Source organism: Carcharhinus amblyrhynchos, chromosome 6 (genome assembly GCF_965287045.1).
Source record: "Carcharhinus amblyrhynchos chromosome 6, sCarAmb.v2.hapA, whole genome shotgun sequence".
NCBI classification, from domain to species: Eukaryota; Metazoa; Chordata; class Chondrichthyes; order Carcharhiniformes; family Carcharhinidae; genus Carcharhinus; species Carcharhinus amblyrhynchos.
In genome coordinates this window covers 70,441,258-70,455,301 of record NC_137329.1, presented here as the reverse complement: position 1 = coordinate 70,455,301, position 14,044 = coordinate 70,441,258, and the positions used below count along the sequence as shown (strand labels likewise).

General features: G+C 43.5%; 1 protein-coding gene across 1 annotated transcript in view; it reads left to right on the top strand.

Annotated features, from left to right (window-relative positions):
• The window catches only part of dgki (diacylglycerol kinase, iota), a 265,844-nt gene that overhangs the window by 47,196 nt on the left and 204,604 nt on the right, over positions 1-14,044 (top strand). The window contains exons 8-10 of the mRNA XM_080191667.1: positions 3,645-3,727; positions 6,648-6,708; positions 11,239-11,352. Coding sequence (XP_080047793.1) covers positions 3,645-3,727; positions 6,648-6,708; positions 11,239-11,352 — 258 coding nt within the window. The remainder of the gene's footprint in view (positions 1-3,644; positions 3,728-6,647; positions 6,709-11,238; positions 11,353-14,044) is intronic.

Below are 14,044 nucleotides of genomic sequence, written 5' to 3'. Positions count from 1 at the left end.
TCTGAGGTGGTTGAGGAGTGTGAGAGAAGTGCAACAGCAAAGTCTCTCAGCATAGTCTGTACGGGTGCTCCGTCCGCCGAGTCCTATGTTTATTTTCTGAGGACGTCGGTGCAGCTTTTCGCTGTGGCTTATCAGAACTGTTGATCGATGAGTCAAGCACCATATCCTGTTCTTATGAGGGCATCTTTCAGCGTCTGGAGGTGGCTGTTGCAATCCTCCTCATCTGAGCAGATCTTGTGTATACAGAGAACTTGTCCGTAGGGCATGGCTGCTTTGCTCAGCACACATGGAGCAGTCGAAGCAGGAGCACTCCTCGTCACAATGGATGTCTTGACACTCTACTCCAACATCCCCCACAACGATGGCATTGCTACAACTGCCTCAGTACTCAATGCCAACAACTGTCAGTCTCCAGATGCAATTTTACAATTCATCTGCTTCATTCTGGACCACAATGTCTTCACCTCCAACAACCAGCTCTTCATCCAGACACACGGAACAGCCATAGGGGTCAAATTCGCACCTCAATATGCCAACATCTTCATGCACAGGTTCGAACAAGACCTCTTCACCATACAGGACCTTCAACCAATGCTATACACTAGATAGATCGATGACATTTTCTTCCTTTGGACTCATGGTGAACAATCACTGAAACAACTATATGATGACATCAACAAGTTCCATCCCATCATCAGACTCATCATGGACTATTCTCTGTAATCGGTTGCATTCTTAGTCACACGCATCTCCATCAAGGACGGTCACCTCAGCACTTCAGTGTACTGCAAGCCCACGGATAGCCTCACGATGCTCCACTTCTCCAGCTTCCACCCTAAACACATTAAAGAAGCCATCCCCTATGGACAAGCCCTCTGTATATACAGGATCTGCTCAGATGAGGAAGATCGCAACAGATATCTCCAGATGCTGAAAGATGCCCTCATAAGAAAAGGATATGGTGCTCGACTCATTGAACGATAGTCCCGACGTGCCACAGCGAAAAACCGCACCAGCCTTCTCAAAAGACAAACATGGGACACACGAACAGAGTGCTCTTCATCATCCAGCACTTCCTCAGAACGGAGAAGCTACGACATCTTCTCCAGAGCCTTCAGCATGTCACTGATGAAGACGAACATCTTGCCAATGCCATCCCCACACCCCCACTTCTTGCCTTCAAACAACCGCACAACCTTAAACAGACCATTGTCTGCAACAAACTATCCAGCCTTCAGGAGGACAGTGACCACGACATCACCCAACCCTGCCACAGCAACCTCTGCAGGACGTGCTGGATCATCGACACCGATGTCGTCATCTCACATGAGAACACCATCCACCAGGTACACGGTACATACTCTTGCAACTTAGACAATGTTGTCTACCTGATATGCTGCAGGAGAGGATGGCCTGAGGCACGGTACACTGGGGAGACCATGCAGACACTATGACAACGGATGAATGAACACTGCTCAACAATCACTAGCCAAGAGTCTTCTCTTCCTGTTGGGGAATACTGCAGCAGTCATGGGCATTCGGCCTCTGATCTTCAAGTAAGCCTTCTCCAAGGCAGCCCTCATGACACATGACAACGGAGAGTTACTGAGCAGAAACTGATAGCCAAGTTCCGCACACGTGAGGATGGCCTCAACCAGGATCTTGGGTTCATGTCATAGTATCCGTAAGCCCCAAACTTGCCTGGGCTTGCAAAATCTCACTTACTGTCCTGTCTGTAGACAATACTCATCTCTTTAACGTGCTTTATGCTCTTTCCACTCACATTATCTGTACCTTTAAGACTTGATTACCTGTAAAGACTCGTATTCCAACCATTATTTTGTAAATTGACTTTGTGTCTTTATATGCCCTGTTTGTGAACAGAACTCCCACTTACCTGATGAAGGAGTAGCGCTCCGAAAGCTAGTGGCTTTTGCTACCAAATAAACCTGCTGGACTTTAACCTGGTGTTGTGAGACTTCTTACTGTGTTTGTATCAGTCCAACGCCGGCATCTCCACTCCATGGGATTAGCCAAAGGAGACTTGGCAATTAATGCGTGTAGATTTTGCAGGACCTTTTAAAGGACACGTGTTCTTAGAATGGTTGATGCTCAATAAATGTGGCCAGAAGTTTCTTTAATGAAGTCTACTTCATTGGAAAAGACTGTCAAGAAGTTAGGAGAAATCTTTAGTAGGTTTGTATTCCCTTAACAATTAGTGAGTGACAACGGACCTCACAAGAATTCAAAGAGTTCTTAAAAGAGAATGTTATTCAACTTATAGATCTGCACTGCACCATCCTGGCAAACAAGCTAGTGGAACATTGTCCAAATCATAAAACATACATTGAGAGCAGGGAACAAATTCTCCAATCAAACTTTTGAACCAATTCCTAATGATATATTGAAACACCCCTCATTCTGCAACAGAAGCCTCTCCACATTATTCATGAGGAAGAGACAATTACGTTGGATATTCGACTTGTTGAAACCTCTGACACTGAAAGACATCGTACAACAGCAATGACAAGGAGAGATAGAATGTCAGGAAAACAAAGCAAAACATCATGGGGAAAATCTTACCGGATCCTCACTGGTCGATCGGTAGGGCAAGCCAGTATAAAAATTGGGTTCACGCCTGGTTTTTCGCCTCTTGTGATCTCACGGGCCCCAGATATTTAGCAAGATCGACCTCACAACCAGGAAGGATGGGTAGGAGTGGAGGGGAAGGAGGGAAGGTGGGAGGAGGGGGGAGTTGTGATTGGACGATGATCGTCTGAGGGTGATATCTAGAGGTGGAGTGGGGGGGGGCAGTGGGTGGCTATCAGCTAGGGAGGCCAACGATTGCAGAGTGTGGTGGGGGGGGAATGGTTGAGGGGCAAGTGTGTGTGTGTGAGTTTGTGTGATAGAGAGCATCCGTGTATGTATCTGATAATTTGTGTGTGTCTGTGGTGAATGTTAGTGTGCACGTGCATGTGATGTATAAGAGTGTGTGTGTGCTGATGTGATTGTGAATATGTATGTGCGGTGTGGGTTAGTATGTGTCTGTTTGTGTGTGGCATGTGTGAGAGTGTGTTTATGCATGTTCTAGTGTGTGTGTGTGTGTGTGTGTGTGTGTGTGTGTGTGTGTGTGTGTGTGTGTGTTCAAGGCCTTTAGTGAGCCTTTAATATTAACAGATGGCTTAAAAACTGTCAATATCCATTTCACATGAGTGAGGAGAGGAAATAATGGTGCATTTGTACGATAGCTGGAGAGAGACTCAGAGGGTGCAATAATCTTGCATATCAAGGTTATATTATAAAAAATTACCCACTTTATGCAGCTGACTGCCTTGTGGCCAGTCACAGCTCTACTAATGTGACACAACGCAGACCCTACCCCTACCTTTCAAATCCTATTTCTGATCTTTCGTCCATGAACTGGTGCACAGGAGATGCAACTGGAGAGGATAAATACAAGGTGCTCAGAGTGTAACTGGCACAGCTGTGAACTGAAGGTGACACGTGTCTCTCCTTGTTTGGATCAACATTGAATCAAAGGGAAACTATGAACACTCATCATGAGTTGGTCCCATTCTCTCCCTCACTCCCTGTCATTTTACTTTTTCACTGGGCATCTTTTCTTTTCAAATTTTCTGTGACAGGGAAACAAGGTCCTCCAGATGTTCATGTGGTGGCTGAATCCACGGCAAGTCTTTGATCTCTCACGGGGAGGACCAAGGGAAGCGTAAGTCAGGACAGCCATCACCTGCCACCTATGCATTTTCTATATGTGACTGAATGCACCATACTCTGAATATACTTTACATTTAAATACACCACCACCAACATATACCTTTGTCACAACTATTGGTTTTTGAGTCAGATACTCTCTCAAGTGAAACTTCTCTGGTCACTCCCTTATGAAGACATGTATACAATGAATATGAATATGCCTTTTACATTTCAACACTAGTTAAACAATTGCCTAATCTCTGGAACATATCGTATAGCCCTTGATGACAATACAGACCACTATACAGTTGACCATGCAACCAACTACATTATGAGATGACATTTCCAAGTTAACAAAGGGTTTAGTTCATAGAAAATAGATCAATGAACAGAATACAGTTTTCACAATTTGAATAGACAAGGACGAATGTAGTCTAATGGTTCAGGTACTGGAATAGCAATCCAGAACTTGTTAATTGCATATTAATTGCTTGTTAATTGTATTCAGTTAGTGGAAATTAGTTGGGAAATTCAACCATGCTCCTGTATATTGGAACAGGTTTAAAGTGCAGTTGTTAGTTGGAGGTGCAGTATATAATTGGGCAAATTTTCCCGCTCCGCCCGCCACGACAGTTGTAGCAGGCGAGGGGCAGAAGATGGAAAGGTCCATTGACCTTTTCCGGCCTCAGGGTGAATGCAGCCAGAAAATCCCACCCAATGTATCTCTCTGTAAATTAAAGCTTGTAAATATATAAAGACTAGGCTCCAACCTTCACTGACTGGCAAGGATTATGGGTTCAGAATTCAGGTCCCTGCTGCTCATATTTTTTGGATGATACCAGTAGCTAAAGAGGTGCAAAATGACATCTATGGTGTCTATGTACACATCACACCATACATCATATTGGTGAGGTGATTGAGATGAGAAGTGTTTGAGGTATCTGCTTCATAAGGATTCCTCATTGAGATCTGCCACTTGATGCTGTAACCTCAGAGCAGAGCATGGATGCTATTGATAGAGTCTGTGAAGGCGTTCGTGATGAAGTTTTATGTGTCTGGCTAGAGCCAGAGGTATTTGCAACAGCTCCCAGTTTAGCACTTCTGTTTAAAGAGAGCAAGCCATGTATCATTCTATCTTGTCAGAGAGAGCAGACAGAGTGAGAATTGTAGCTATCTCCAAAGTCAGAATGGTGCTGAATGCAAGAATGCTAGTTTACACACACAAACACACCCACAGCCATGCACACATATACACACGTCTGCACACCCACACAAACACACCCATACCCACACATGTGCACACATACATACACAAACACACCCACAGCCACACACATGCACGCAAAGGCACACACACACACACATGCAGACAAACACAAAGATATACATGTACATAGAGACACACCAGCACAGACACACAATCACCACTCATACACAGACACACACAAAGACATACAAACACAGTCACATACACACAAATATGCACACACATACACACACTCACACACACACAGACATACATGTAGACACATATATACACATTCACACACAGTAATACATGCACAGACACACACAGATACACATTCACATATACACATGCATACAGACATACACAGAGACAGACACACACAAATAATCCCACACCGAGACACACCGACAGACACACACACAGATACACAAGCACTAGCATACCAACACATGCACACACAAACACACTCAGATGCACATAGAGACACATAAGCACAGAGACACAATGGCTCAGACACTTATACACATCTAGTCACAGACACACAGACACTCACACACACACACATACATATTCACACACATGCACAGATAATCCCACTCACACATATGAACACTTACACACAACTACACAGGCACAAATATACAGACTCACATTTGCACCCACATAGACATACAAATACAGACACATACATGCGCACAAAGACACTGACAAATACACACCAACATACAGGCACCCCCTTACACAGATGTACACATGCACAAACAGAAAGAGACATAGTCACATAGAGACACACACAGAACACACATATACAGACACACATTTGCACACATACACAGACAGACACACAAACATAGACAAAGAGACACACACAAAGGCACAGAGATATACACAGAGCTTACACACAAAAATAATCCCACAGAGAGACACATTAACAAACACACAGACACAAACACATGAACACACACATACACAAAAACATGACACACAGGAAAACAAGCATTAACAAACATATAGACAGACAAGCAAAACACACACACTCACACTCACAGCTGTACAAGCACAGACACACACACAATCACTCAGACACAATCACTTACACACACACAGTGACACAGACACACATGAACTCACACAGGCACACAACACATATGTACGCATGAAACCGTACATACATAGACACATAGAAGCATGCACACACACACTCATATCTGAGTACAGTGCACACCTGAAGATGCTTCACACATACCTCACACCTGACCATACTCCACACCTGTATACATGCACACCTGTACACATGCTCACACCTGCACACATGCTCATACCTGTACACTCGCTCACACCTATACACACCCTCACACCTGTACACGCTCACACCTGTGCACACTCACACCTGAACACACTAACAACTGTGCATGGCCACACCTGTACACGCTCCACACCTAACTGTTAATAATCTGTTGAAGAAGTGGTGTCCTTTTTTTAGCCGCTGCATTTTGCTGTGTGAAAAAGTTTCTTTGCAATGAATTTAGAAAATGGTTTTGAGTTGACGGACACAAATTGATACACGCGTGCAGGCCGTTTTGTGTAGCTTTTTACATCCTGTTGACCCTGCTGAATTAATTATTGATTAAAATGCTTTTGTGTTGCATTGAATCACACAAAATATTTCTTATTTCCTAAACAGCTTGGAACTGTATCGGAAGGTCGCAAACCTCCGTATTCTGGCCTGTGGTGGAGATGGAACGGTTTGTAATTTTAACAAATTAAACCTTTAATCACTGGGCCCAAAATAACTTGCATGTGCTTTGGGTCTAATGTGTGCTTGTTCAGAGGCTGTTGTCATTCATCATGAGATGGGGGAGGGCTAGATGTTTAACTGGCGTTCTTCACCTCCGACTTCTTTCATAAATCTCTCCTGCTGTCTGACTCAGCTTAACTAAATGAACCATACAAATCAGAAGGTCATTTCCTCTAGTGTGTGGTGAGCTCACAAGTTTACGAGTGCTGGCATTGGAGGCCAGGGGTCAGGTCGCCTGTCCCTGATCACAGTCACCTGACCTGTTGAGAGGCTATGAAAAGAAGGCTGTTGTGTGTTGTCTTCTGAAGATGAATAGTTTAGGAGGCGTAGCTCATGAGCAACTCAACCATGAATAAGGGTCACATGGGTAAAGCACTGAAGCTGACCTGGTGCCCCCATGTCTGCAGGAATTCCTGCAAGCAATCACTATCTCTGAAAATTGAAGGGACTACATTGGAGAGATCATTTAAATAAAATGAACCCATTGAACTGTTCAATCCAAGCCCTTAGCCTCAGTGTGAAAATATAGAATAGAATAGAATCTTTACAGTACTGAAGAAGACCATTTGGACTATCAAGGCTGCACTGACAACAATCCCACCAGGCCATATTCCCGGTAACTACAATATTCACCCTACTAATCCCCCGACACTAATGGACAATTTAGCATGGCCAGTCAACCTAACCCTGAACTGAGGTGAGGAAAAATTTCTTCAGCCAGCAGGTGGTGAATGTGTGGAATTCACTACCACAAAAAATAATTGAGGCCAAAATTGATTTCAAGAAGAATTTAGATATAACTATTGGGGCTAAAAAAAAATCAAGAGAGAAGTGGGGATAAGGATATTGAATTTGATCAGCTATGATCATAATGAATGCTGGAGCAGGCTCAAAGGGCTGAATGGCTTACTCCTGATTCTAGTTTCTATGTAATCTGCACATCTTTGGAGTGTGGGAGGAAACCGGAACACCTGGTGGAAGCTCACGCAGACACGGAGAGAATGTTCGAACTCCGCACAGATAATCACCTAAAGTCGAAATTGAACCTAGGTCCCTGGCACAGTAAGGCAACAGTGGTAACCACTGTGCCACTCATATTTGTGTAGATCTGTGTTCCGTTCAATTGAGTCACCCAGAATAGGGGCAAATATGCCCAAGAACAAGGCAAATCTCACTATATGATCACCTGCCAATGCAGAACAGAGGGGAGTATACATGCCCGTCATCCTATCTGCCAGCACAACCTGCCCTTTCTACAGTTTCACCAACTTCAAACTGATGCTAGGATTAACTTCAAACCCCACCCCACTCAAAAGGGTTTTGTGTTTGTGTAATCGACAGAGGAGGAGGCAATTCAGTTCTACTAGCCCACTTCAACATTCAATTAGAAGCTAACTAGATTACATCTCAAATCTATTTGCTTGCCTTTTCTCCATATCGCCTATACTTTTTTAAATTCATTTATGGGATATGGGCATCACTGCCTGGCCAGCATTTATTGCCCATCTCTAGTTGCCCTTGGAGGGCAGTTGAGAGTCAACCACATTGTTGTGGCTCTGGAGTCACATATAGGCCAGACCAGGTAAGGATGGCAAATTTCCTTCCTAAAGGACATTAGTGAACCAGGTGGATTTTCTGACAATCGTCAATGGTTCTATGGTCATCAGCAGATTCTTAATTCCAGATTTTTTTTATTGAATTCAAATTCTACCAACTCCCATGGTGAGATTCAAGCTCGGGTCCCCAGAACATTAGCTGGATTAATAGTCCAGCAATAATACCACTCGGCCATTGCCTCCCCTGTACAAATAAATATTTATTGAATATTTATTGAATAAATATTTATTAGTTTCAGACTTGAGAAGTTCAGATGGCCTTTTGCATGAGTAGATTTTTGTGGGAGAAAGTCCCAGACTCCAGTTCACCCTGCATGTGAAAAAAATGTTTTTTGGTTTGACTGCTGCACGTCCTACCCTCATTTTGGGGTGATGGTTGGCCGGATTTTCCAGATGCAACAAACTATTCAAATCCCTGCCGACTTCAGCAGGACCAGATGATCCCACCAGTGGAACAGACCAGAAAATCCCACCTTCTTCACTATTGATTCTTCCTCCATCAGAAATTGTTTCTTTATCTAGCACAGAAAATATTTTGACCACTTTAAGTATCTTTATTAGACCACTTCTCGCTCTTTTATGCTTCAGGAAGGGCATGATTCTCCAGCCTCATCTGTAGCAAGACCCACTGTAGCGAGAACGGAAACTCTGGCCATCTGGCCAAAACTCTTTTCACTTTCAGCAGCACAGGAAAATCCCAGCCAAGAACAAGAACAGAAGATTTCAGCCTTAGTCTTTGTGATCAGTCCTCATTACTTAATCTCCTAATCTCTGGTGTCACTCACAGAGTCAGCATCAAATATACCACAGACTCAATACAGTATAAAGCTCCTTTTACTTTGCCCCAGCCATGTTCTCAATGCCAATCTCAAAGATGGGCATTTTCCACATTTCAGACTTGCCCACAGACCTCATCCTACACAAGCTGTGGGGAAGGATCTCACAAAATGGATGAAGCATCCCCTTTGAGATGTTTGCTAATGACCTGCTACCAGAGACAACCATGGAGATCTTGTTGTTCTCATAAAGTGTGTAAAGATGAGCTCCCAACCCATCCTCTCCCTAGCATTGGATAATGTTCAGCAAGTGGCCTGTTCAGACTCCCTAAACATTTGCTACAGCACCATCAATACTAGTTTACTCAAAATATTTCTTCAGTGATCTTTTGTCTCAAAACACTTTACAACCAATAAAGCCATTTTGAACTGTAGTCACTATTGCAATATAGGAAAAAAGAACAGCCAATTTGTGCACAAACCTAGTCATTATCATTTATACATGGAGTGTGTACACTTGAAAAGCTATTTTAATGGTTGTTAAGTGATTTTGAGATGTCGTGTGGTTTTGAAAGGCACTTAAAGAAATGAAAGTCTTCCAGTTCTTCAAGAGAAAGTAGTTTAATGAATTGTGTTCCTCTAAGTGTGTTGCTACCACTGTGATGTTTTGTTTGTTTAATGTAAGCGCTCACCAGGCTGACCCCGCGGGTAGGATAGCGATTGTAACTCACTTCCGTGCTACCAACTCTGTAACAACACCCGTCTCAGCCTCTTCCATGTATGTGTTGCCTCCAAACTTGATTATTCCACATCCAGTTGACTAGAGTCTCACACTCTATCCTACTGCCTGTGTCTTAACTCACACAAATCCTGTACTCCTGCGCTCGCTGACCTACATTGGCTCTCTGTCAGGCAAAGCCTTGATTTTAAAACTCTTAGTATTGTTCTCCATGGCCTCAGCCCTCCCTATCTCTGTAATCTCCTCCAGACCCATAATCCTCAGAGATATCTGCACTCCTCTAATTCACACCAGGTCAGGGTCTTGTGGTGGGGCGGCTGACATCCTTGCCTCTGAGCCAGGAGTTCCAGGTCTGGAAGGTGCATTTCTAATGTGGCCAAACTGGTTGAGTATCAACTTGTGAATCTGTCCAGTGCAAGCCAATGGTAGGCATTAAGAGTGGGAACAAGTCCTGGTCAGGCCATGTGCTGGAAAGAACTTTGGAGTCTTGACCATCACTATCCATAGCTCTGGACTACACTGTGCATCTAAAATTGCATGTTGCCACAGCAAACCAGACTCCCGGAGTGACCTGTAACACATCACCACCAAACATCCCTTATCTTCACGTTCACTGCCTGTTTTCGAACTGGAGACCTTTTGTGTGTGAGGTGAATGCAATCACCACTACACTATATAAACTGTTGGCCCACCAAACATCCTTGATTTCAATCGCTGCATCTTTAGTGGATGTTTCTTGAAGACATGGGAATCTAAACTCTGGAATTCCCTCTCAAAACCTTACCTCCTCTCTATCTTTAAGCCAGTACTTAAAACCTACCTCTGACCAATCTTTTGGTTGATTGCCCTAATACCTCGTTATGTGGTATGGTGTCAGTTTTTGCTTTCTAACACTCTTGTGAAGCACCTTGGATTATTTTAATTCTGTTAAAGATGCTAGATGAATGTACAATGTTATTGTTTATTTTGCATGGTGCCTTTGGGAAGGCCATTTAGCCCATCCGGCCTACTCTGCCAAATTCAGTTCAAATGAATGCCAAATTGGGTTAAATTTTACAAAATAGAGCCACATCCACTGAGAGCTGGATTGGGAATGGAGGTGCACGCACAGTGGGAAGTGTTTCCTGACTTTAATATTTAACTCTTCCAGTTCTGATTATTCCTGTTGATGAAAGAAAAAAATATAAAATTTGAGCACAGCTTTAAATTGAAATTAAGATGACATTAATCCATTCTCCACACTGCAATAAGATTTCTGACTTGAGGAGAATGAAGATCATAGTCATTGAAGCTGAATGTTTTTTTTAATCAAGATGTTCAGTAATGTTACTTTTGCCTTTGTCCAGGTGGGCTGGATCCTTTCCTTGTTGGACGAATTGCAGCTTAATCCCCAGCCTCCAGTCGCAGTCCTCCCACTGGGGACAGGGAATGACCTGGCCCGCACTCTCAACTGGGGAGGGGTAGGTACATCACTCAGCAGCTGCCCCCAGGTACACCCCGCATGGGTGGGCTCAGAATGCCATCTAAAAGACAAAGGATGTAAACATGTTGTGTGGCCGGTCAGAGGGAAGCAGGCGAAGGGGATCAACAATGATAACATTAGACCAGGAAATTCTTTGTGATGTGGCTTGCACAATTTGTCATAATATGAGATGGCCTGTAAAAGTAGTGGAAGCAAATTTAATACTTTTATAAGGAAATTGCCTAAATAATTGAAGGCAAAAAAATCTGAAGGGCTTGAGAACAAATCCAGAGGAGGGGGCACTAATTAGACAGTCTTTTCACAATTGTACAGAACATTTGAAGTATTGTGCAGTTTTGATCACCTTACCTAAAGAAGGATGTACTTGCTCTAGAGGAGTACAATGAAGCTTCACTAGACTGGTTCCTGCGATAAAGAGTACATTGAAGGGGCGATCTTATCAAAAAAATTCGAAGTACTGAACAAATACGAAAATGGGAATTTCAGACCTATATTTACAAGGCCACAAGCCCAATCTTATGCCAGTCTGTGCAAAAAAAGGCAAAATCAGTTTCCTGCCAGTAGGTGGAAGGGACTTGGCTTGAGCTCTCTGGAAAGCTCACAGAAGAGAGTGCAATTGCGCATGTGTAGATCTCTCTGGTCTGCCCAACACTACAGAGGAAACTGTCAATCAGTCACCTCCACCCCTTGAATATCGCACACCTTCTCTCACCACCCGCAATTGCTGACCATTATGGATGATTGTCTCCCCCACTCCCAGCTCAGCTTATATGATTGCCACCTCCCAGTCAATTGCTGGTTGCAGGGTGTGCAGTGTACCTCTCCCTATCTGATCCCAGTGGCTGAGTGCGCAGCTTCGTGCCTGCACGCCTTCCCTTAGGCCCTGCCCCATCCATGCCTTCCCCTCCTCTTAAGTCCTGCCCCTATCATTAGGCTGTACCTCCTTGGCACTGCCCAGTTGGCACTGCCAGTGTACCAGGCTGGCAGTGCTAGTGTGCCCAGTGGTGCTAGGCTGGCACTGCCAGGCCAACACCACCCTACCCCCGATCTCCCAGGGGCCTCAATGGCTTCCAGTCCTACAGGCGAGACCATCAGGACAGGTCCCTGTTGATGGGGACTATACATGATCCTCATCAGTGAGGATGTCTACCGGCAAGGCCAGACAATTGCATCCCAGGCTCACTAATAATATTTAAATCAACATTTGCATTGATTTAAATATTGTGAGGCTGATCTTGCCGAAAATCCGAGCCTAAACTTGATTTTTCCCCTCTTTCGTGATCTTACCAGCTCATCCTGCCAGTTGACTGGTGGGATGAGAAGTAAAGATCGCCCCTTGCGTCTTTATTCTTTCATTGGATGGGTGTGACAGACAAGAACAGCATTTGTTGCCCATTCCTAATTGCCCTTCAACTGAGCGACTTGCTGCAATATTTCAGAGTCAACCACATTGTTGCGGGTCTGGAGTTACATAGAGGCCAGACCAGGTAAGGATTGTAAGTTTCCTTCCCTAAAGGGCGTTAGTGAACCAGATGTGTTTTTACAACAATGACAGTTGTCATGGTTGCCATTCCTGATTTACTTTTAATTCTAGATTTATTTATTGAATTTAAAATTCCACCAGCTGTTGGGGTAGCCTGCCATTGGTTACAGGCAGAATTTTCTGCTGCCACTGGCAACAGGGTTTCCTGTTGTATGCACCCCATGCCACTGGAAAACCCACAGCAGGGGTTTGCTGTCAGTTGTTCCAGAAGAACCCCCAGTGAGAATGGCCAAAAAATTCTAGCTCAAGTGTTTTGCAGTGTTCCCAAAAAATAAGAGAAGTGAGACCTGGTAAAATGCAGAAGAGACAAGATTTCCTAAATCTCTCCAGCATTTACTTGTGGAATTCTACTTCCAAAAATCTGACTATTAACAAGTGTTGTGGGCTTGAAACACAAGAAGACAGGTTATATTACAAATGTGATAAGGTGAAACAACCTATTAAACTGCCCAGAATAGATGACATACCTGGTATTGTTATGAAGTTTGGTTTTATAATTGATGATTGATGATGGCTGATGGTTACTGTCATCCTCCCATTGTAGGGTAAATGTTGCCGGTATACATTGTGATGACTATGCTTGTCTTTGGCCAATTAATCATTTCTAGCATGAGTCATTATCTTCAGGAGAGGAGCTGAGAGCATGCTTTGGTTTTATTTGTGCCTGTCACATAGTTATAGAAAGAAGCAGCATTTTAGGAGGCTATTCAGTCTATTGACTTTGTGTTAACACTTTGTAAAAGCTATCCAATTGGTCTGTCCACCCTGCTCTTTTCCCATATCCCTGCAAAGTTCACTTTCACAAGCATTTACCTGATTCTCTCTTGAATGTTACTGTTGAATCTGCTTCCTCTGTCCTTTCAATACATCCAAGATCAGAACTATGCAAAACATAAAATAAATCTCTTCCTTTCTCACTGAAATTTTTGTTGATTGCATTAACTCTGGTTACTGACCCTGTTAGCTTCTCTTGTATGGTCTCTCAAAGCCCTTCATTAATTTGGACAAAAGCTATTAAATTTCCGTTTAACATCCTCCACGCTAAGGAGAATAATCCCAACTTTTCCAGCCTCTCTATGTAACTGATGTCCTTCATCTTTAGAGTACTATTCAAACAGAAAATGCT